The sequence below is a fragment of the Dendrobium catenatum genome, unplaced genomic scaffold (assembly GCF_001605985.2).
Source record: "Dendrobium catenatum unplaced genomic scaffold, ASM160598v2 original_scaffold_235402, whole genome shotgun sequence".
Taxonomy (NCBI): Eukaryota; Viridiplantae; Streptophyta; class Magnoliopsida; order Asparagales; family Orchidaceae; genus Dendrobium; species Dendrobium catenatum.
In genome coordinates this window covers 406,744-431,768 of record NW_021553810.1, presented here as the reverse complement: position 1 = coordinate 431,768, position 25,025 = coordinate 406,744, and the positions used below count along the sequence as shown (strand labels likewise).

The following is a 25,025-nucleotide window of genomic DNA, read 5'->3' as shown; positions in this document are numbered from 1 at the left end:
TGATTAATTCAAATTTCAAATTGCCCCTTCTTCCCATATTCGTTTCTTACATCAAATCTCCAAACTTGCCTCAAATAAGCCTCTCAAATATGCTCCCTTCATTAGGAAACATTTTCTAAATTAACTTCCCTCCCAAATTAGCCCAATTTTGCCCTCTTTAATTAGGAAACATCTCCTAATTAATCCCCTTGATTAAGAATTCCTTAATAGCTCCCTCTTGGTTTTGTTTATAATTTATAATTCCTTCCAATCAAATTGGCCGGTCCTATCAATATTGACTTATGTCAAGGGGACCTCTGTAGGGCCTAGGAGAGTTAATAATCAATGTGTAAGGAGGAATCAAGGGGGAGTTGTTTAGGAAGTTTTAATTAAATAGGAGGGATTATTTTAGGGTTAAGAGAGGCTAATTTTGAATTTAGATTTGGGGAGAAAATTAGGAAGATTTATTTTAAGAAAAGAAGGCTAATTGAATTTCAGATTGGGTTGGCGAATAAGAAATATTTTATTTATTGAAAGGCTGATTTTAATTCAAATTTGGAAAGGGAATAATGGAAATGTTTATGACGGGAAAGAGATTGACTTGATTTGAATTCAAATTTGGGAGGGAAATATTATTTGTTTATTAAGGATATTATGTTGTTTTATTTTGATTATGTGATTGTGTTGTTTTGTAGTTTTTCCTTCAGGAGTTATTTCTAATTAGCGTCTAGAGTTTGTGAGAGAGTCTGATCTTACCTCTCGAATAGTAGATCACTTATATCTTTCTTTCTTATTGAAGGGATGATAAATCAGCTTTCCATCTTCGATTATTATGCAGTTTCTACTTATTTACACTATTTTTAATTCCAAGACATATCTTTAATTGGTACAGAGCCTTTTTTTGATACATATACAACAAAGAAGTGGCATCTGGTATTGTAAGTGAGATGCGAGCAAATCAAATTTGGCTTGGAGGAACAACCATGGGGTTCGATTTGGAGGGGTTAGGAGTTGAGGTACGAGGAAGCTCATATTAGATGCAATCCAAAATTTAAGTGATGAGATGCTCATTCCTTTTCTAAATAAGTGTATTTAGGCAATTAAAATTATAAGCTAACAAATATCTAAATAGGTCTTGACCACTTTCATATTGTTGTTTCAAACCTTTATAGCACTATGGAATGCTTTTAAAATTTCATCTTACCTCTCTACCAACATGTCCATTTAAATTCTCCTACCAATAAAAATCTCTATTCTCTAGAGGTATCTTTTTGTAATATATTCTTCCAAAAATGTATTTAAGAAAACTCATACAAAACCTACCTTGAGTGGAGCATAAGTACTTATAATATTAACATCTTATCATCAACAACAATCTTTAAAGCTATAATCTTTGTATCTCCAATCCTATTATTTTTTATAACATTATCCTTCAAACTCTTATCTATAATAACACCAACACCTTTTCTAGTACGACTCCTACCCGAATACCAAAGTTTAAATTCTAAACTATCAATTTCCTTAACCTTCTCTCCAACCCATTTAGTTTCCTGAATGCACAAAATATTTATCTTCCTATGAATCATAATATCTATTAATTCCATTAATTTTCTAGTAAAGGAACCTATATTCCAAGTTCCTATCCTAATTTTAGTTTCATGGACTAGCTTCTTTGCCCACATCCATCCTTGATGTGAGAACCCTTGCCTATTTAATACTGCACCCGGGCATCAGTGCAGCGGCTCTTGCACACTTGTCACTGTATTCAGGCCATACAACGCGTCGCTTCCAGGGGACGCCCTAGCATTAACACAATTTCTTAAAGGATTCATGTCATTATTATTCGACAAGTTTTACGCTGGCTGTCGACTACCTAACGCAACCCTCCACTTTTCTCATCCAGGACTTGGGACCTGGCAACGGTAGTATTAAAGTCTAAAATGAGAGGTATTTCTCATAAGCTAAACAAAAATCTAAAATGGACAAAAACGAGAAAATTTTGTGGTGGAGGTGGTGGGGTGGCCGACTACTATGAGAGGTATTTCGAGCAAGGAGAGTTGGTGGCTGGAGATAGAGGGGGTCAAGCAGAGTCATGAGGATCGGGTCATGCAAGGATGATGGAAGAAAGGCGGGAGTCCCACCCACGATGTACAAGGGGAACCATTAGAGGGAGAGGAAGTTAAAGTGGAGATGCTAGGGTGAGGAAGGTGAAGATGCCGGTATTTGAAGAGGAAGATGCCCATGGTGAGTGTACCAGATGGAGATGGATGCATCAGGATATGACCTTGGGGCAATACTCATGCCGTATCATCAACTCATTGCTTATTTCAACTAGGTGCTCAAAACATGGGTGACGCTGAAGTCTGTATAGGAGCGGAAGTTGATGGCGATTGTCTTAGCTATCAAAAAGTGGTGACCCTTTTTGTTAGGGCGACACTTTATCGTCAAAACAGACCGGAGCAATTTGAAGTTAATGTTGGAGCATAGGATGGTGACTAATGAGCATTAGAGGTGGTTATCCAAATTATTTGGTGATGATTGCCAAGACTAGACAGTTCTGATCCTTTCACCTTGAGGACAATGTATGTTTTTTGGGAGGAGTATTGTAAAACCCAAAAACGACGTTAATAGGTCTTCGCACGCATTTCAAAGCGCCGCGACGAGATTTAAGTGAAATTTTCAAGGTTAGCAGAATATAACGAAAATAATTTTAGAAAATCCCTTGTGAAATTCTGATCGTTTTGGTATATAGAACTTATACCCAATTTTGCCTAAAAATGGAATTAAAAATGTTTAAAGTCTCTAAATACCTATTATACCCTTCTCTATTTCCTTATGTCGAATTTGCTTAAGTGAGGGTAGTATGGTCATTTAGCAAACCCAATTTCCCTTAATAGCATAAACCGAACCCTCCTCCCCTTCATTTCATGTGATCGGCCGAACGAGAGGGGCGGAACCGAGAGGGGCGGACGGCGGGCTTCGGCGAGGATCTCTCTGGCGACGATCTTCCGGCGAAAGTTTTAGGTCAAATCGAAGAGGACGACGAGAGAAACACTCCGGTATGATTATTTTCAAACGAATCCTTTTAAATCTCTAGATTTTTTAGAATGAAATTTCTAGGGTTTTTCCAAAACCTACTTTTCTTTCAAAATTTCTTTAAGAAATTATTAAGGAATGGTTAGAAGATCGTTTTAGCAATAAAAACGAATAGATTTAAGGGAATTTTGGAGAAAGAAAAATTAGGACTTTTCTTAGATTTTGAATTTTGAGAAATCCCATTTACAAATATTGTTCCTAAAGTTATTAGAAATATTTTTAAAACATGAAAGTAGATTTTTAGAAAAATTTTTATTTTTGATAATTTTCATAATTATTTTAATCCGAAAATTAACATATAATTATAATTATATGTTAAGGATTTATTTTAGAGCAATATTCTACTGAAATGGAAGATTTATGAATTTCCGAAACTTCAGTATTTATTAAATCCGAAAATTAAGGTTTATTTAATTAAAAATTTATTATGTATTTTAAGAAATAGTTAAGGGGAAATGAGATATTGAAACTTAAGATTTAGGTTATTCAAAATATATGATGTCGTTTTTGTAAATTTTAGGTAGTGATCGTCTAAATTTAAGGTGAAAGAATTTGGTCGAAGCGACGTGTCGTACTTGAATTGAGGTAAGTATTCATACTCAATTTAATTTTATAAGTATTTAATTTTATTTATGCTTAGAATGCAATTTCATGTATTTATTTTTCTGTCAATTATTTTATTTACTGTCAAATATTTTGATATTCATGATTTAAAAAAATAAAAATGAAAATATCCTACAGTTCCATGCTTTCATTTCATGCATTATTTGAGAAGCAATTAAGGTATATGAATAAATGAAATAAATATGAAAGAAATTTGAGAATGATTCAAAGATTTATAAGCAATAATAGTTTCATATTGCATATTGATCCGGAAGTGCCAAAAAAATGTTAAATGAGCTCTTTCGAACATTGGTAATGGAGGCTCATATGAGTCATGGTAAATGATGGTTCTTATGAACCAATGGTAAATGAAATGACAAAAAATTTGACTGCATACCTGATCAGTACGAATAAGGGTACTTCTGGGACGGATGATGCATTTAGTATAATCATTTTTGCACTTTGCATTGCATATGAATAAGGTGAAAGAAATGAATGAAAGAAATCAAATGTTAAAGAAAGGAAAATGCAAGAAAAATTGAAAAGTTTAAGAATTTTGACTTGCAAGATGATATGATTTGAATTAGTTCTAATGGTAAAAGTTTTTGTTTAAAGCATCTTATGAAATTAATTGAGATTTGAACTACCTGCTGAGCGTTGGCTCATTCCTCGTTTGGAAATGTTTTTCTGGAGAGAAGTAATGGCTGCACGACGACCGTACACGTATCTTCGTAGGGGACCTCAGGAAGAAAGGTTCCATTTTATGTTTTAAGTTTGAGTCTTTGATTTTGTTTTTGTAGTTCATGAGTTTGAAGTTTATGTAATGGTGAGAGCTTATGTAATGTAATTGATGTTTAAAAAGTTTTTAGTAGCTGTGAGACAATTAAACAGTCTGAAACATTTCAGTTTGATGTCTTTTAGTGGCTCTTTCTTTTAATATTAGATGACATTTATGTACTGTTGTTAAATTTATAATGAATTTGATTATGCTTTATATACTCTTCCGTATGATCGTCTGTTACCGCCCCGTTATCGACAGGCTAGCCGGGCCGGGTCGTGACAAGAGTGGTATCAGAGCCAAAGATTTAATAATGATCAATGAAAGAGCCTATATGATGATTGATTGAGTCTTAGAATGTTTAGGCGGTATAATTTTATGATTATTTTGCCTTATGATTGATGTGTTCTATCTCAGGAATTTGGATCCTAAGCAGAATGTCACTGATGGCATTAATATGGAGGAAGGGAGGGAGCTACCAGAAGTAGCTGAACCTCAGAGGAACAACACCATGGAGTCATTCGCTCAGATGATAGAAGCGATGACTCTGATGATTAGGACTTCCCAAAATCAGGGCAGTGGTAGTGGAAGTGGAAACAGACCTATGGATAAGAACCTGAATCTGTTTCAGGATATGAAGCCTTCACTGTTCTCAAGTGGTGGACCTATAGAAGCTGAGGATTGGCTAATGCGGATTGAGAAGATCCTTGAAGGCATGTCTTGCCCAGAGGACAGGAGTTACACTGGCTGCTTATACTTTTGATGGCGAGGCTGAGAGGTGGTGGATGAGTCAGTTAGAAGAAACCTTTGGAGGAAAACAAAGCAGTCAAGTTTCTTGGGAGTTTGTAAAGGCATTTAGAGATTGGTATGTGCTTTCGACAGCCATGAGACATATGCAGGATAAGTTCAACAGATTGGTTCAGGGAGACCGGTCTGTTTCTCAGTATGAGGCAGAATTTACAATGTTATCTAGGTATGCCCCACATCTGATACCCAATGCTGAAGAGAAGTGCAGCCATTTTCTGAATGGGTTAAAGGACATGATAAGAAAGCCTCTTATGCCTTTTGGAATTGAGGATTATCCCACTTTGGTGGAAAGAGCCAGAAGGATTGAGATGGACATGCTGGCAACTCAGAAGATGGATTTCCAAAAGAGGAAGATGGAAGGCAGGTCAAAGCCTTCCCAGATGACTCAGTCTTCTCAGTCAACGGTTTCTACTTGGAAGAAACCTAGATCCAGTGGTTCTGATAGAAGTGCTTCAACTACTACTTTGTGCAGTAAGTGTGGGCGAGTGCATAAGGGAGAGTGCTTCTCAGGCACTAATACTTGTTACTGGTGTCATCAGCCTGGGCACATGGTGAAGTCTTGTCCTCTTTTAGGACAGAGATCTACTTTAGATGTGAGGTCAGGCAACAATACTCAGAGGACTGCTGGTAGACCCAGAGCTGTGGAGTCTACTGCTTCTGTGCCTTCTCAAGGTCAGACTCGTTAGAATGTTCAGCTTCGAGTCTATGGATTGTCCCAGTAAGAAGCTAAGGGGTCTCCTGATGTGGTTACAGGTACGTAATTAAATTTATTGCAATGAATATTTTTTATTATGAATATGAAATGAACAATGAATGAAAATGAAATGAACAAATAATGAATGACATGTTTTGTAAATGAATTATATAACTCTTCATGTTTAGGGACAATCTTTATGTGCGATAGACCCGTTAGAATCATGTTTGATACTGGAGCGTCACACTCCTTCATTTCAGAAGAGTTTGTTAGATCTGCTAATTTGCTTCATACAGTTATGATTAAATCACTATCAGTTTTGATGCCTAATAGAAATCATTTGGAAGCTAAGCAGAGATGTCTAATGAATTTGAGGATTTGTGATTAGAACTTTGAGGCTGATCTGATTGTCTTACCTCTATCTGAATTTGATGCAATCCTAGGCATGGATTAGTTATCTTGTCATTTCATGACTATAGATTATAACAAAAAGGAGGTTAAGTTCTGTATGCCAGGAGAGGAGAAGTTCAAATTTCAGGGAGATAGAGGAGTAACTGCTGTGATTGTGTCATCCTTGAAGGCTTTTCAGATGTTAAAGAAAGGTTGTGAAGGCTTCTTGGCCTATGTTAAGGAGGAGAAGAAAGAAGAAAGAGAGTTGAAGGACATCCCAATTGTTCAGGAATTTTCAGAGGTGTTTTCAGATGATTTACCTAGTTTACCTCTAAGTAGAGAAATAGATTTCTCTATTGAGTTAGTGGCATGAGCTGAACCTGTTGCTAAGGCTCCTTACAGAATGGCAATTAAGGAGCTTAAGGAGTTGAAGGAGCAATTGCAAGAGTTGCTTGGGAAGGGTTTCATCAGGCCTAGTACCTCCCCTTGGGGTGCTCCTGTACTGTTTGTGAAGAAGAATGATGGAAGCCTAAGACTTTGTATAGATTACAGAGAGCTGAATAAGTTGACAGTGAAGAACAAGTATCCTCTCCCAAGGATAGATGATTTGTTTGATCAGTTGGAGGGTGCTTCAGTGTTTTCCAAGATTGATTTGAGGTCAGGATACCATCAGCTCAGGATTAGAGAGGAGGATATTGCAAAGACTGTTTTTAGTATCAGATATGGGCATTATGAGTTTATAGTGATGCCCTTTGGTTTGACAAATGCCCCTGCAGTGTTTATGGATCTCATGAATAGAATTTTCAAGCCTTCTTTAGATCTATTCGTGATAGTATTCATAGATGACATACTTGTTTACTCCCCAGATGAAAGAATGCATGCAAATCATTTAAGGTCAGTATTGTATACCTTAAAAGATAATGACTTGTATGCTAAGTTCTCCAAGTGTGAGTTTTGGTTGAAGAGTGTTAAATTTTTGGGGCATGTGATTGCTGATGGTAAGATAACTGTGGATCAGCATAAGGTGCAAGCAATAACAGACTGGCCAAGACCTGCTACAGTGACTGAGGTTAGGAGCTTTTTGGGATTGGTAGGCTACTACAGGAGGTTTGTTGAGGGATTTTCACAGATAGCTATGCCACTATCCAGATTGACTCAGAAAGCAGTGAAGTTTGATTGGACAGCTAAGTGTGAGGAAGCTTTTCAGAGGTTGAAGCAGTGTTTGATAACTGCTCCAGTGTTGACTATTCCCTCAGGGACAGATGGGTTTCAGCTTTACAGTGATGCCTCACATAAAGGGTTGGGTTGTGTACTGATGCAGAATGGGAGAGTCATTGCCTATGCTTCTAGGCAATTGAAGAATCATGAGAGAAACTATCCAACCCACGATCTGGAGTTAGCTGCAGTAGTTTTTGCATTGAAGATCTGGAGGCATTACTTGTACGGAGTTCGGTGTGAAGTTTTTTACTGACCACCAGAGTTTGAAGTATATCTTCACCCAGAAGGAACTGAATCTAAGGCAAAGGAGATGGCTAGAACTCATAAAGGATTATGAGTTGGACATTCAGTACCATCCGGGCAAAGCAAATATAGTTGCTGATGCTTTGAGCAGAAAGAATTCAGGTAGTGCAAACTGGATGATAACACAGCAGCAGGAGTTGATAAGGGATTTGGAGAAGTTGAAGATTTCAGTGGTTCAGCCCAGTGATGCAGAAATTATAAGGTTGAATCAGACTACAATTATGTTAACATTTTCAGAAAGGGTACGAGAAGCTTTGCCACTTGATGCAGATTTTAAGAAGATATTGGATATGGTTAGTGTGGGACATGTTGAAGATTTTGAGATTGATGGTGAAGGATTGCTTCGATATAAGGGCAGATTGTACATTTCAGATGTGGATGATTTGAGGAAAGAAGTCCTTCAAGAAGCTCACTACTCCAGTTACACCATTCATCTAGGTAGTAATAAGATGTATCAGGATTTAAAAGAGGTGTTTTGGTGGCCAGGAATGAAGAGAAGTGTAGCAGATACAGTATTCAAATGTATTTCATGTCAGATGGTTAAGGCTGAACATCAGAAGTCAGGAGGATATTTACATCCCTTACCCATACCAGAGTGGAAATGAGAAGACATTACTATGGATTTCGTTTTTGTTTTACCCAGATCCAGAAGAGGGTGTGATACTTTATGGGTGATTATTGATAGGTTGACTAAGTCTGTACACATTATACCTATCAAACAGTCTAATCCAGTTGAAAAATTGGCAAGTCTGTATTTTGATTAGATTGTCAGATTGCATTGGGTACCTAAGACTATAGTGTCAGACCGAGATGGGAGATTTACTTCCAGATTTTGGAAGAAATTTCAGGAAGCTTTGGGTACCAAACTTACCTTTAGCACAGCTTTCCACCCTCAGACAGATGGACAGTTAGAAAGAACCATCCAGACCTTAGAAGATTTGCTCAGGTTATATGTTTTGGATTTTGGTGGTAAATGGGAGGCATATGTACCTTTGATTGAATTTGCCTATAACAACAGTTTCTAAGCAAGTATCAGAATGTCTCCATACGAGGTTTTGTATGGGAGAAGGTGTAGGACACCTTTAAATTGGGCTGAGACAGGAGAAAGGAAGACAATTGGTGCTAATCTGGTTGATGATGCTACAGAAAAGATCCGATTGATCAGAGATAGATTGAGGGCAATGCAGGACAGACAGAAGAAATATTATGATGCAAAGCATTGACCAGTTGAGTTTGATGTGGGAGAGTTTGTGTTCCTTAAAGTCAGTCCAATGAATGGAGTAAAAAGATTTGGCAAAGTGGAAAAGCTGAGTCCAAGATTTGTAGGTCCTTTTGAGATTTCAGAAAGAATTGGAAAGGTGGCTTATAGGTTGATTCTACCAGCACACATGAGTGGAGTGCATAATGTGTTTCATATTTCCTCCTTAAGGAAATATATTTCAGATGAGGCTCAGAGGATTAGTACTGAAGTGGTAGATATTCAGCCAGATTTGACTTTTGTGAATGAACTAGAGAAAATTCTTGACTATGAGGTTAAGTAGTTGAGGAGCAGAGCGATTCCTTTTGTTAAGGTGCTTTGGAAGCACAGTTCAGAGAAGGATGTCACCTGGGATAAAAAGTCAGAAATGAGGGAGAACTACCCTCATTTGTTTGGCTAAGGTATAGCTTTACTGTTAAGTTTTTCTTTTAAATTTCGAGGACGAAATTTTTATTAGGAGGGGAGAATTGTAAAACCCGAAAAAGACGTTAATAGGTCTTCGCACGCATTTCAAAGCGTCGCGACGAGATTTAAGTGAAATTTTCAAGGTTAGCAGAACGTAACGAAAATAATTTTAGAAAATCCCTTGCGAAACTCTGATCGTTTTGGTATATAGAACTTATACCCAATTTTGCCTAAAAATGGAATTAAAAATGTTTAAAGTCTCTAAATACCTATTATACCCTTCTCTATTTCCTTATGTCGAATTTGCTTAAGTGAGGGTAGTATGGTCATCTAGCAAACCCAATTTCCGAACCCTCCTCCCCTTCATTTCATGAGATCGGCCGAACGAGAGGGGTGGAACCAAGAGGGGTGGACGGCGGGCTTCGGCGAGAATCTCTCTGGCGACGATCTTCCGGCAAAAGTTTTAGGTCAAATCGAAGAGGACGACGAGAGAAACACTCCGGTATGATTATTTTCAAACGAATCCTTTTAAATCTCTAGATTTTTTAGAATGAAATTTCTAAGGTTTTTCCAAAACCTAATTTTCTTTCAAAATTTTTTTAAGAAATTATTAAGGAACGATTAGAAGATCGTTTTAGCAATAAAAATGAATAGATTTAAGGGAATTTTGGAGAAAGAAAAATTAGGGTTTTTCTTAGATTTTGAATTTTGAGAAATCCCCTTTACAAATATTGTTCCTAAAGTTATTAGAAATATTTTTAAAATATGAAATTTGATTTTTAGAAATTTTTTTTTATAATTTACATAATTATTTTAATCCGAAAATTAACATATATTTATAATTATATGTTAAGGATTTATTTTAGAGCAATATTCTAGTGAAATAGAAGATTTATGAATTTCTGAAATTTAAGTATTTATTAAATTCGAAAATTAAGGTTTATTTAATTAAAAATTCATTAAGTATTTTAAGAAATAGTTAAGGGGAAATGAGAGATTGAAACTTAAGATTTAGGTTATTCAAAATATATGACGTCGTTTTTGTAAATTTCTTAGGTAGTGATCGTCGAAATTTAAGGTGAAAGAATTTGGTCGAAGCGACGTGTCGTACTTGAACTGAGGTAGGTATTCATACCCCATTTAATTTTATAACTGTTTAATTTTATTTATGCTTAGAATGCAATTTTATGTATTTATTTTACTGTCAATTATTTTATTTACTGTCAAATGTTTTGATATTCATGATTTAAAAAATAAATAAATAAAAATACCCTATAGTTTCATGCATTATTTGAGAAGCAATTAAGGTATATGAATAAATGAAATAAATTTGAAAGAAAATTGAGCATGATTCAAAGATTTAAAAGCAATAACAATTTCATGTTGCATGTTGATCCGGAAGTGCCAAAAAAATGGTAAAGGAGCTCTTTCGAGCATTGGTAAAAGAGACTCATATGAGCCATGGTAAAGGATGGTTCTTATGAACCAATGGTAAAGGAAATGGCCAAAAATTTGACTGCGTACTTGATCAGTACGAATAAGGGTACTTCCAGGACGGGTGATATATTTAGCATAATCATTTTTGCACTTTGCATTGCATATGAATAAGGTGAAAGAAATGAATGAAAGAAATCAAATGTTAAAGAAAGGAAATGCAAGAAAAATTGAAAAGTTTAAGAATTTTGACTTGCAAGATGATATGATTTGAATTAGTTCCAATTGTAAAAGTTTTATTTTATGCATCTTATGAAATTAATTGAGATATGAACTACCTGCTGAGCGTTGGCTCATTCCTCGTTTGAAAATGTTTTTCAGGAGAGAAGTGATGGCTGCACGACGACCGTACACGTATCGTCGTAGGGGACCTCAGGAAGAAAGGTTCTATTTTATGTTTTAAGTTTGAGTCTTTGATTTTGTTTCTGTAGTTCGTGAGTTTGAAGTTTATGTAATGGTGAGAGCTTATGTAATGTAATTGATGTTTAAAAAGTTTTTAGTAGTTGTGAGATAATTGAACAGTCTGAAACATTTCAGTTTCATGTCTTTTAGTGGCTCTTTCTTTTAATATTGGATGACATTTATGTACTGTTGTTAAATTTATAATGACTTTGATTATGCTTTATATACTCTTCCGTACGATCGTCTGTTCCCGCCCCGTTATCGACGGGCTAGCCGGGCCTGGTCGTGACAAGTATTGATATGTCAAGGGGCCCACCTTGTTGGGCCCAGGGGAGTTAATATTCACTATGTAAGGAGGAGGAATCAAGGGGGAGTTGTTTGGGAAAGTCTGAATTAAAATTGGGAGGGAATTATTTATGAAAAGGAAACTGATTTGAAGTTAGATTAGGGAGGAAATTAGGAAAGATTTATTGAAGGAAAGAGGGATAATTTGAATTCTGATTTGGGAGAGAATTTGGAAGGTTTTATTTAGGGAATGAGAGCTGATTTTAATTCAGATTTGGGAGGGATTTAAGAAGGTTTTATTAAGAAGATGGCTGATTTGAATTTATATCTTGGAGGAAAATGTGATGGTTTATTTAAAGGTAATTATATTATTTTATTTTCATTATGTGATTGTGTTTGCAGTAACTTTCTTAGGAGTTGTTCCTAGCGGTGTCTAGGGTTTGTGGGATAGCTGATCTGCCTCTTGAATTATAGATTACATGTATCTTTCTTTCTTATTGAAGAGATAATAAAAAATCAGCCCCTATCATCGTATTCCTGCAATTTCTACTTATTTACCTTGCTATTTTTTCTTCCAAGATATATCACCAGTCATTCGTTTGATGGACGACTTTGCATACTTTTTTTCTAAAACTTAATTACGTAATTAAAGTTATAAAAATTAGTCCTAGTTTTTTTTACATATAGAAAATTCTGTCAAATATGATTTGGTTCAATTTTGCTGGAATAATTTGTCAAAAAATCTTTTGAAGTGTTTGCAACGCTATATTCTGCTACTAGCCTGCAGTTTGAGTTCACATCATCTTGTCTGATGTTACCAGTTAGACTTGGGTAGCTTAATTCTCTAAACACGCTCACACTTTGTATCATTCTCAGCTACATTTACTACTATATTCATCCGGTTTCAACCTCTTATCTTCTCTGCTGCTTATTGTTTTCTTAAGCTTGCAAGCCTGACCTCAATCGTAACATTTTTATAACACATCTCTGCATTAACCAATTGTTTAGCTTTATTAATTATCTTTATCTATTCCACATCTATGTTTTTTTATGCTCAAGATGATAATAGTTTTACGATGACTTGCTCTACAAGTATGGTGTACTCTTTATATGCATGCAATGGTTAAAAATATTAGGGAGACCTGTCTTGCTTTCTAATGATCCCAATCATACAGGACGAGCCAAGATTCCAGTTTCAGTTTTTAGCTCCTGGCCATTCTTCATGTTGCTTTAGAGGCTGCATCATCTTAAAGTTTATCCTCTCTTTTCTAGTACGCACTCAGTCAGTAATGTATTGAAGATGTAAATAACTGTCAAATATTTCTCTCTTCATATATACATATATATACATATATATACATATACATATATATATACATATATATATATATATATATACATATATATATATAATGCAATAAGGAGCTGATCATATCAAAAGCAATGCAACTTTTCCCTTCATTTCCATTGTCATCATATTTTGAACTTTAAGCTCTCTCCCAAAATTGAAGTCATGGCTGTTAATCTTTACCTCTTATTGATTTTGTTCGTTTCTATGATTAATTTGATCTTAATCTCACTGTGGATCTTTGGAATACGAGACAGGTAGGCTATCCTACTTTTCTTTTGGAAATTTAAAGAGCATATGATGTCGGGCAGTTTTCTTTTAGGAACTTAAAAGCGTATAATGTTAGGCATATACGATGCTATACCCATGGACCATTGCAGTATTTGAACATTCAAAATCTAGCATCCAAAAAGTATTGCATGTAGATACAACATCATTTAGAATTATTTATGTTTGACAGGTCTCATATCCTTACTTCATAGCATCATATCTTAATTTCAAGTACAGTGCTAATATTCACATTCTTTTTGGTTCATTTACACCATCTGTTATTCATTCTTAGGTATATTTCAAGAAAAAGGTATTAACAAATCTTAGAACTTTGATGGCATGAAAAATAATGTCATTTTACTCTTGTTGTATGACGCCTAACTAATAATAAAATCTAAAACTAAATCAATTTAGAAAAAAACTAGTTAACTTCTAGTCCTTTTTATTGCTTTAAATCACCTATTATAATGTATTAATTAATTTTTCCCTCAGTTGTAAATTGAAAAGCATTATCTTAGGCGTCCATCTGTTATTTTTTCTCAGGATTTACCCGGTTCCAGTGGCGTAATGCAGGTAAATGCACATGCTAAGTTACTATTTGCTGTTGTATGATTTCCTTGCTGCTTGCTTGTGGCAGCATATTTTCCAACTGAACTCATGAATTGTGAAGATAATGGGAAGGGATAAGAGACTGGAGTATGCTTCATCATTTAGCAATTGCTACTTCTTTCGGCTTCTGTACTATGCAGGCACCCAGTATCCAATTATGGGGGCAATAAGGTGAGCTTATAAAGAGTGATGACTTCTCTTGAACTGCAATAATTATTGAGTTGCTTGTGCCAGGTTTAGATATGTGATTTATTGAAACCACTCTCTTTTGTAAAATCCCATCGATTTGCTTTCTCTAGATCATCATAGTTAGTTTTGATCAAACAATTTTGGGTCATCCAAAATTATTGATCGTCCTTATTAATTTGATATCCACTAAAATTGTATATCATGAAATCTTTCTAAGAAGAGTTGGAGAAAATTAGTTGGTTTTATTTCATCATTTGTGTAGAATTTATATAGTCCTATGAGAGCTTTTAATAGGAAATATACAAAATCAGAGACTAAAAATTAACCTTATAATTGATTATAATAGGATGGCCATTGGATTTGTGAGGTGGCAGTAACGACTGAAATCATGGCATAGATGAATATAATAATGCGAAGGAATTTCACTGCACGTCTTGCTCCTATTCCTCTAATCAACAACACCCCAATTATTCTTCCTTCTAATCCAGTACCCCAAGGTGATGGAGTGTGAAATATTATTGAAAAAAGAAATAAAATAAGTTCAGTAGCACTCCAACCCACTCCTCAAATTAAGTTGCCCCAAGTAAATTTGATCTTGTGACAGCTGCCCAACTTGAAGCAATTATCGATGGAGTAATTAAAGTTGTCATAGCTTTAGATTAAGCAGAGAAGTTAGTGAAAATAGGTCGATCATACTCTGACAAGTATGATCAAGTGTCTACTATAAGGACTATTCAGTGTCAAATTTTAAGAATTCAATAGCAATGACAACCTGAGGCAAATCCTACTATAATTTAAAGCAAACCTACAGTAATCCTAAAAGAGCTTTAATAAACTTTAGGAAGAGAAACGTTTATCAAAGGTGATGTGGCGTTCTTCTTTTGTTTCTCTGTTTCATGATTTTTTAGAAAGATGCCTTTACTTATTTAATATTTCCCTAGAATCATCTGCCGTGTTTTCTTAATTTCAGGATGACTTATTCACAAGATTACGAACTGTTTAGGAGGATTGATGAGCCTTCTGGAAAGGAAAAATATGTTAGTATAGCCAGATTTCCTCAAAGGCCAACAATTGACGAAATTAATGATGCATTTGAAGGAAAAATAAGGTATGCCAACTTAGGACGGCAAGAAGTTATACTTCATAAGTTATAGAAAAAAGGCACTTGCATGAAAGACTTCTCTTTCAGCACTTGGTAAAATCCTTTGATTTGACTTTAATGCAGCAGAAGCAGAGAAAAAGGGGCATCAGGACTATGGTACGAGCACAGCCTTGTATATAACTGAGAACCTACAAAGTTAAAACTTTTGGAAAAAAAAAAAATGTGAATCTTTCCTTTTTCTTAGGTCATTCTTGAGTGGAATAATGTCAGGATGAAGGGGATTATCTTACAATTATGAATGAAATCTCTGTGATGTGAAGGTGCGCTATAGTAAGTTCTGCATCGGAAATTCCTTGTCTTTTATTTACTTAATGAATCATAAGTAATTCTATTACATTACTGTTAGCCCGCGTCCCTTTTCATATGACCTGACAACGTAGGATCAATAATCTGCCATAAACGATTCTTTCATCCGCTGTGGTTAGACATTTTTGGAATGAACAGATAATGCTATATTAAGAAAATGATGCTCTAGCAAAATTCTGGCTATGAGAACGCTATTTTCTTATGCTGGAAAGAATGCTGATGTAGCGGTGGTGTGGGGGGGGGGTAATCCTGATTACATGGGACAATGTGGGTGTGCAAGTCCCCTTCAAAATTCAAGCCTTTCCTTTAGATTTTCTTCAAAGTTATTATGATTATTAAATAAAGAATTAGTTAATTAAAAAGTAATCAATTATTTTTATCTATTTCATCAACCATAATTACATTTTTATTCAACACATTTATTGGATTATTTATTAAGTTAGGCAGTGTACTATACTATTAATTAGTTAACTATATTCAATAAATTTTCATATAAGTATGATTTGTATTTAATAACTAAATTATTAATTTATTAATTACTATAGATTTATCCTATATTAAAATATTACTTATTTTTTCAATTATTAATTATTAAAATAGATAAAGTTATATTATTATTTATTATCTTCCTGATTACATGGGACAATGTGGGTGTGCAAGTCCCCTTCAAAATTCAAGCCTTTCCTTTAGATTTTCTTCAAAGTTATTATGATTATTAAATAAAGAATTAGTTAATTAAAAAGTAATCAATTATTTTTATCTATTTCATCAACCATAATTACATTTTTATTCAACACATTTATTGGATTATTTATTAAGTTAGGCAGTGTACTATACTATTAATTAGTTAACTATATTCAATAAATTTTCATATAAGTATGATTTGTATTTAATAACTAAATTATTAATTTATTAATTACTATAGATTTATCCTATATTAAAATATTACTTATTTTTTCAATTATTAATTATTAAAATAGATAAAGTTATATTATTATTTATTATCTTCCTAATTTTAGTTGATAATTTATAATTAAAATACTATCCTAACATAATGGGGTGGGATGACTATGGCACCCAAGAAGGGGGATAAATTGGACTTTTTGAAAAACTTTGTTTAGTTTGAAATTTAATGTGAAATATAAACCAGTTATACCATTTAAATTTTTACACACAATTTGAACGATACTTGAAAAATTATAACAAACTGAGTTAAACGAAACCATCACTTTCATCTTCTTCCACATCCAATGCCCTTGTTTTCTTTTTTTTCTGCATCAAGATTATTGTTACAACTTAATAAGTACTCATATTTAGAGAACTTTAAATGATAAATTATTTCATATTTCTTTCTAAGCATGCTTAACCCACTTTGCAAGTCTTTGATGTTTGCAATTTTTATTTTTAAATTTCAACATTACATATGTGTTGTAACTTGACATCATCTTGCACGTAATAACATTCAAATATCTTGCACATAATACCTGGTTTGGTGTAAGGCTATGAGTGCTGAATTTGAAGCACTGTAAACTCAAGGAACTTGGATTCTTGTCCTAGTGTCCCCACATCAGAATGTGTTAGATAACAAATGACTATTTAAAACTAAATTTAACTTTGATGGTAGTTGTTGCAGGCTAGAATATACGCGACGATAGAGTTATAATTCTACGTCTTAGCGTTGTACGGATGTTCAACTAACACATAGAGAACACAAGATTTTTTATGTGGAAAATCCTGAAAAAGGAGAATAACTACGGGGCCTAGCCCAATTGAAAATGATTCCACTAGAATGTGGGTAGAATACAGTGGGCTGACTCATCCTTGAGGGCGATCATATGACAAATGTCAACCGTATGGTTAAAGTCTAGTGATAAATAGGGGTTAGGTGAAAATGTGGCATCACTTGGTGGTTTGGAGGAAGTCTGGCATCACTTGGAAGTTCGAGTGTCAATCAGTGGTCTGACAGAACTTTGGCATCAGACGGTGCGCCGGCAGAACTCCGGCGTCAGGAGGTGGTCTAATAGAACTCCGACGTCGGGGTTCTGCCTCCACCCACTTGGTGAAATAGTGCACAGTCAGGATGATGAACTTTCATTGTTGGTGGCTATAGGGAAGGATCCCATTATGTTAATCTCCCATTGGACAAATGGCCAGAGACTCTGTAATGTTGAGATCTCTACAACAGGTAAATGGGTAATGTTGACATGTAACTGGCAATCATTGTATTTTCGTACGAACTACATTGCATCCTACGTCATCATTGGTCAGTAAAACCTCTGTCTCATGATCTTATTGCTTAATGCGCTTTCACCCAAATGCTCTTTGCAAATGCCTGAATGCACTTCTCGAAGTGTATAACTTGTCTTTGATTGAGAAAAGCATTTGAGGTATTGTCCCGTGAAGGCTCGTTTGTACAACTCTCCACCAATAATAGTGAAGTTTGTTGCCTGCCTCCGAAGTCACATTGCCGCCATCGGGTCTTCAGGAAGAACACCATTTTGTAAGAAGGATAAAATGAGATCGATCTAAGAAGCATCTCTTGACTCATCAATTGATTGTATAACCCACAAGCCTTGAACACTTAGAAAGTGGATCTCCTCGATACACTTTCTTTCGAAAACGTTATCGGTTATAGAAGTAGTCAGTTTGGAGAGAGCGTCTGCTTGTGCATTCTGCTTCTGGAGGATATGGACGATTTGATTCTTTGTTATCCTGACCAAAAGGGATTTTGCTGTTTCGATGTACTGGGTCATAAGTGGATTGTGGGTATCAAATTCCCCCTCTATCTGAGAGGCGACTAACTGAGAATCAGTGTGAACCACCAAGCCCTGCACTTCGCAATTAATTTCCAGCCTCAATCTAGCAACAAGGACGTCATAATCGGCAACGTTATTTGTTGCTGGGAACTTCAATCGAAGTTTGTATTCGAGTGTAGTTTGTCGTGGGGAAATTAACAAGATTCAAACACCGACGCCATAACTCCCAAAAGCTCCATCTATATATAAGGTCCAATACAAGGAAGAAAGAGATATAGCCAATGGTTCGTTAGAGGCAAGGTTAGTACATTCAACCACAAAGTCTGCAAACACTTGTGACTTGATGTCAAGTCTAGAAAGAAAATGAATGTCAAACTCTCCAACTTCCGCTGACTATTTGATTAATCTTCCAAATGCCTCGGACTTTAGGAGAATATTTCTCAATAGTAGATTCATATAGACCCCATCATATGTACTTGAAAATAAGGATTTAACTTTCTGGTCGAGAAGACTGATGCCAAATCTGTCTTATCCGCTAATGGGTAGCGTGCTTCCATCTCAGAAAGGACCTTGCTAATATAATAGACAAGGTGTTAAACAATATTGTCTACTCGGAAAAAGATCGAGCTTATAGCATGGGAGAAAACAACCATATACATGTACAATATTTCTCCGGGTATGGGCTTTGAAAGTAGTGGTGGTGAGGCTAGATAAGTTCAAAGCTACTCGAAAACTTTATGGCTTTCGTCTATCCACTGGAATCCAGTGTTACGGGCTCCTCTTAATATCTTGAAGAAAGGTAGGTATTTATCGCCAGAGCGAGCCAAGAAGCGAGAAAGGGCTATAATTCTTCCGTTTAAACGTTGGACTTCTCTGATACTCGTTGGGGGAACCATATCTCTTAGTTCTCTGATCTTCTCAGGATTCATCTAGATCTCGCGGTAGGTAACCATGAACCCCAGAAATTTTCTTGAGGCCACTCCGAATGCACATTTTGAAGGATTGTGACGAATGTTGCTGGATCGAAGGAGGCAGAAGCACTATTCCAGGTCAGAGATATGCTGGGATTTTTTAAGGCTTTTCACCAGCATATCATTCACATACACTTCCGTAGTATGCTCTATAAAGTCTTTAAATGCCTTATTCATGAGGCACTAATACGTTGCTCTAGCATTCTTGAGTCTGAACAGTATTAACCTGATAGAATTATTATACTTTATCAGCTTGAAAAGCTGTTGCCTCCTCGTCTGTGGGATTCATCTTTATTTGATTGTATCCATAATAGGCATTTATGAAGCTCAACATTTGGTGCCCATATGTGGCATCAATTAAATGGTCAATACGAGGGAGTGGAAAACTATCATTCGGACAAGTTTTATTGAGGCCCATATAGTGTACACACTTTTTTCAAGCTCTGTTAGCTTTCTTAACCATAACAACATTCGCTAACCTAGTGGGATAGTGCACTTCCCATATAAATCCAACTTCTAGGAGTTTTTTAACTTCTCGATCGCTTGCTGGCATTCTGGGGCAAAATTTTGTTTCTTCTGGATAATTGACTTGCACATCAGGTTTACTTTGTGGGAGTACACAATCAGTTCAGGGCTTTTTCCAGGCATTTTAGTTGGACTCCAAGTAAATACATCTTGATTTCTTCATATAAACTCTATATACTTTGTCTTATCTTCCTTCAAGATTAACGATCTGATCTACACTGTTCTTGAAGGATGCTCATCTAATAGAGAGATGCAAGCAAGATCTTCAACGAGCGAGGCCTTTTGAGGAATGTCCTCATTATGGAGATTGAAATCCTCGATACATAGGCTAATCGATGGGCGTGGTTGAGCCGGCCTAAAGTAGCAGGATTGTGTTGTTGATCACCTCGTTCTATACTGATTCTTGCTCGAGTGAGAAGTTTTAATTTGAGGTCAGAGATTGAAGCAACAATCCCAATGATCGGCTGGAGTGGCCTTCCAAAGATAGAGTTATAAGTCGTTCTGATTTCATTATAATAAACTAGATGGAGTATGTAACCTGTCTGGGGAACTCTCCCAGTATGATTGGGAGACTAATTGTTCCTTCCATTCATATAGGTCGATTGTTAAAACCATATAATGGACCTACGGTGGGCTGTAGTTTCTCTCCGGAGAGGCTCATGTTCAGAAAAATGGAGTAGAATAGGACATCTACAGAGCTTCCTTTGTCAACCAAGATATTCTTGACATTGTAACATGGATCACCAATTCGTGCATTAATCATGAGTGAGTCTTGATGAGGGGTCGTTATTCCTTTTAAATTAGAATCATCGAATGCAATGGAGTGGTCGGTGCATGACTTTTTTTGTTATTGACTCCTTGTTAGTTGCAATCAAAACTTGACTAGATATTGAAGGGTCCTCAGCAATGATTTCAATTTCACCAATCATTTGACGACTATTCGACGATTGCCTTTGCTGTTGATTCTACCGCCCAGTGGAGCCATCTTCATCTCGAGCAGGTGGATTTTGGATAAACTGTCGGAGATATCATTGTCGTATTAGTCTCTCAATTTCTTCCTTGAGTTGCCTACATGCTTTAGTAGCGTGTCCTCGACTACGATGAAATGATAATATTGCTCATAATTCCCCACGTTGAGCTTTTAAGGAATCGGTCACTTCACGTTCTCCTGATCTCGGATGGCCATGAACACATTTGCTCGAGATACGTTAAGTGGTGTGTATTCATTTTCTTAGTGAGGCTCTCGTTGTGATTGTGATGGTCGAGAGGGTAAATTAGAATTTCCCTGCTTCTTTCGCTGCGAGAATGTATTCTCCATCCCTGATGCACTTTTATGCTTCCCATTTATTTTTTCAAATTGCTTTCTATAAGCATTAATAGCTTTATTGGTGGAGATTTGTGCCTCCACGTGATGGATCAGATTAGCAAATGAATGAACCATGTCTCGCATGAGTGCTGAGTAAAAAGAGTCAAGACGGAGCCCTCTGAGGAAAATTCTAAGTAATTCGGGATCCACCCCTGAAAATTTGTCGAGCCTCAGTAGAAAAATTTTGAAAGTATTATTTGAGAGAATCACTTTCATTTTGGCAAATTCCTGAGAGGGGAAGAATCTTTAACTATTCTCCGATTGACAATAAATTATTTAACCAACACTTTGGCCAATTTGACGAACGTTGGAATGGTTTCGGTTAGAAGCGAATAGAACCATGTTCGAGCTTGTTCTTTGCGGGTGACGGGAAAAACCTGGCAGAGTAGCGCGTCTAAGGCTCTCTGGATATGCATGATGGTTCAATAGTGATCGATATGCTCGTATGAGTCAGATGTCCCATCGTAGGAATCAATGCTCGGTAGCTTGAATTCTGTTGGAATGGAGTGTTGAAGGATGGCTTCAGTTAGAGATCATGACTCCTGGAAGTTCCATTTACAATGAGATTGTCTTACACCTCTTACGAAAAATTCTTCTAGGAATAATGTTCGTAGTTCATGTCGTAGGGCGTTGCAAGGGAGCTCAGCCATGTGCTGTCGGGCTAAGTCCTCGAGGATGTTCGGAGGAATGCGAGATTGTCAACCAGCATCGAAGGATGGGTAGAGCTTGCTGTGTCAGCATGTTCTTTATCTTGACGTGACGGAGGATGCATCCTTGGCGGAGGGAGAGGAATCTATACATAAAAATGTTCGGGTTGAACATCTTCGGCCATTGGTGGATCTCAAGGGAGAAGAATCTCTTCCTGTGGTGCTAATGCCGGCCGCCGAGTCTCTCGTAGGAGTTGAAGGATCTCATTATGAGATTTCTCCATTTTTTGGATGTGATATTCTAGGGATGGTCCTGAGGTTCATTCTCCGACAGAGTGTTGCCCATCAGGGTGGAAAGAGGCCGATACCTGGAGTTCCTGGTTCATGGAATGATTCTTGGAATGGTGTAAGGTTGAGTGGGAGGCTCCCAAGATGTGATTGCTATGCCTGTTGGCCATCGAAGTGGTACGTAGGAAAGTGGGATTGAAGTTCCCATAGACAACACCATACTATTGCAGGCTAGAATATATGCGGTGATAGAGTTATAATTTTACGTCTTAGCATTGTATGGATGTCCAGCTCACACACAGAGAATACAAGATTTTTTACGTAGAAAACTCTGGAAAAAAGGGAAAAATCACGAGGCCTCGCCTAGTTGAAAATGATTTAACTATAATATGGGTAGAATACAGTGGGCTGACTTATCCTTAAAGGATGATCACATTACAAATACCAACAGTATGGTTGAATTCTAGTTACAAACAGGGGTTAGGTGAAAATTCGGCGTCACTTGATGGTCTGACGGAAGTCCGACGTCACTTTGAAGTTCGAGTGTCATTCGGTAGTTTGGTAGAACTCCGTGCGTCGGGCAGTGATCCGGCGGAACTCCGGGCGTCGGGCGGTGATCCGATGGAACTCCGGGCGTCGGGCGGTGATCCGACAAAACTCCGGGCGGTGGTCAAGGAGGAGAGAGAAGGCAAGAGTGATCTCTGATCTCTCTCTTTCTTCTCTTTCTTTTGCTTGGGCCCCTTTTCATGAGAGAATTCAATAATCTTGGGCTTGTTGGATTCGTCTGGTCGAGCCGCTCGATTTGACTATAAGCATGTCATGTTTGGAACCTTTTGGTAAACCAAATTGTGGTTTGAACCTTCGAACAACGCTTTGGGTCCTTGATTTGGACCCATTTGGACTCGGATTGAGTCGAATTTGGTGTCATTGGGTTCGTATTTTCAAGACGTTTAGTTTGACTGCAAGTTTGCTTAAATCAGAGTTCGGATGATCCCAAATTTAATTTTGGAAGTTTCCAACTTGATTTTGCCTCGAGATTCGTGCCTTATCAAGATAATTTTTTGATGATATATCAATAGTATTGCCAGATGCAAAGCCCGGTTGGTAGCTCAAGGCTTCAAAGAAGAGGTCGGCCTTAGACTTTCATGATACTTTTAGTCTTGTAGCAAAATTCCCAACAATATGTACATTTTTTTACTTTTGTTGTTACGTACCAGTGAAATATCCTTCAATTAGATGTTTCCCATGCTTTCTTACTTGGAAAATTTGAAAAGAAGGTATATATATGAAACAACCACTTGGGTTTGTCGACAAACCTTCAACACCCACATCATGTCTGTCTGCTTCAGAAAGTGATCTATAGTCTTAAATAGGCTCTGAGGTAGTGGTTCTCTACCTTCTCCTCCTACTTAATTGACAATGGCTTTATTGCTAGCTTGGTAGATACTTCGTTGTTATGCTATCACCATGGTTCAATTCACCTCTACATACTTGTCTATGTAGATGGAATATTATTGACGAGTTATGATGGCTCAACCATTAAGGAGTTGCTATCAGCCCCTCACTTACGCTTCAATATGTGTAATCTTAAACCCATGAGTTACTTCCTACGATTGCAAGTTACTTATCAATCAACTAGTATTCACCTTAACCAATTGAAATATGCCTTGAATATTCTCACCAGAGCCGGCATGGCTGACTGCAAACTAGTCCAAACTCCAATGCCTCCTAAGCATCTGCCTTCATCCACCGACTCAGATCTCTATCAGCAACCTGAATTCTATCACACCATAGTAGGTTTTTTGTAGTATCTCACTATAACTCATCCGAACATTCTGTTTGTTGTAAACTGCTTACTATGATGCACCGACACTTCTCCTCAAAGAGGCGTGCAGTGTCCGACGCCGTGTCCGACACGACACTCGTCCGACACTCCTCCGACACGTGTCGGACACGCTGAAAACAAGTCCAATTAAAAAAATATTAAAAACTAATTGGACACGCGTGTTCGACACGCGTGTTCGACACGCGTATCTTAAATATTTTGTAATTTTTAAAAAAATATAATTTCTTATGTTTGGCGAGATTTAAACTAAATTTTTTATTTCCTATCCACAACACCAAATCAACGTCTGCATTTAATACCCATTCATCAAATATTCTCATTTTCATTTCTCTTTAGCAGTGAAGGTATTTTCATCTCTGCTCTTTTTGTACAATTACAAATCTTTCTCTTGTTGAACTAGAGTTGAAAACAGTGATATTCAATGATGATGATATTGAAGACCAAAAATAAACCTCTAAAGCTAATCCTAGTAATTGAAGCTTGAATGCTTGATGTTGTAGTAAGTGATTATTTGCTTATATTTTTGTGGTTGTATTAGATATTTTGTATTAAATATTTTATATTATAAGTTAGGCAAGTTATCATGTCATTCATTTATTATTGTTTGTCATTTTTAATATGATATTACATTAATATATATACACTATATAAAAATGTATTGTCGTGTCCGCGCCGTACCCGTGTCCTATATTTTAAAAAAAAAATCATGTCCCGTGTCTGTGTCTTGTCATGTCCGTGTCGTCGTGTCCGTGTCCGTGCATCATAGACTGCTTATGTTAATACATACACAGGTCAGAGCTACTTCATTTTCAGCTGCTTAAATGAGTACTTCAATACATTAAAGGTACTCTCTAATTCGGTTTACCGATTTTTTGATCCCCACTTGTCCTTCAAGTATTTCTAACTCTGATTGGGCTGCAAATTTTGAGAATTTTCGATCAATCACTAGATAATGTGCATATCTTGGTAACACTGTGATCTCTTGGTGTGTCATGAAGCAAACTATTGTTTCTCGATCATCCACGAAGGC

The 25,025-nt window shown here is 36.4% G+C and overlaps 1 protein-coding gene across 1 annotated transcript in view; it reads left to right on the top strand.

The window, feature by feature from the left end:
- The window catches only part of LOC110103085 (adenylate kinase 5, chloroplastic-like), a gene marked incomplete at its 5' end in the record, with an annotated part of 84,966 nt that overhangs the window by 51,048 nt on the left and 8,893 nt on the right, over positions 1-25,025 (top strand). Inside the window, 5 exons of the mRNA XM_020831644.2 lie at positions 13,874-13,903; positions 14,001-14,110; positions 15,099-15,236; positions 15,354-15,386; positions 15,475-15,550. Of these exons, the coding sequence (XP_020687303.2) occupies positions 13,874-13,903; positions 14,001-14,110; positions 15,099-15,236; positions 15,354-15,386; positions 15,475-15,505 (342 nt within the window). The remainder of the gene's footprint in view (positions 1-13,873; positions 13,904-14,000; positions 14,111-15,098; positions 15,237-15,353; positions 15,387-15,474; positions 15,551-25,025) is intronic.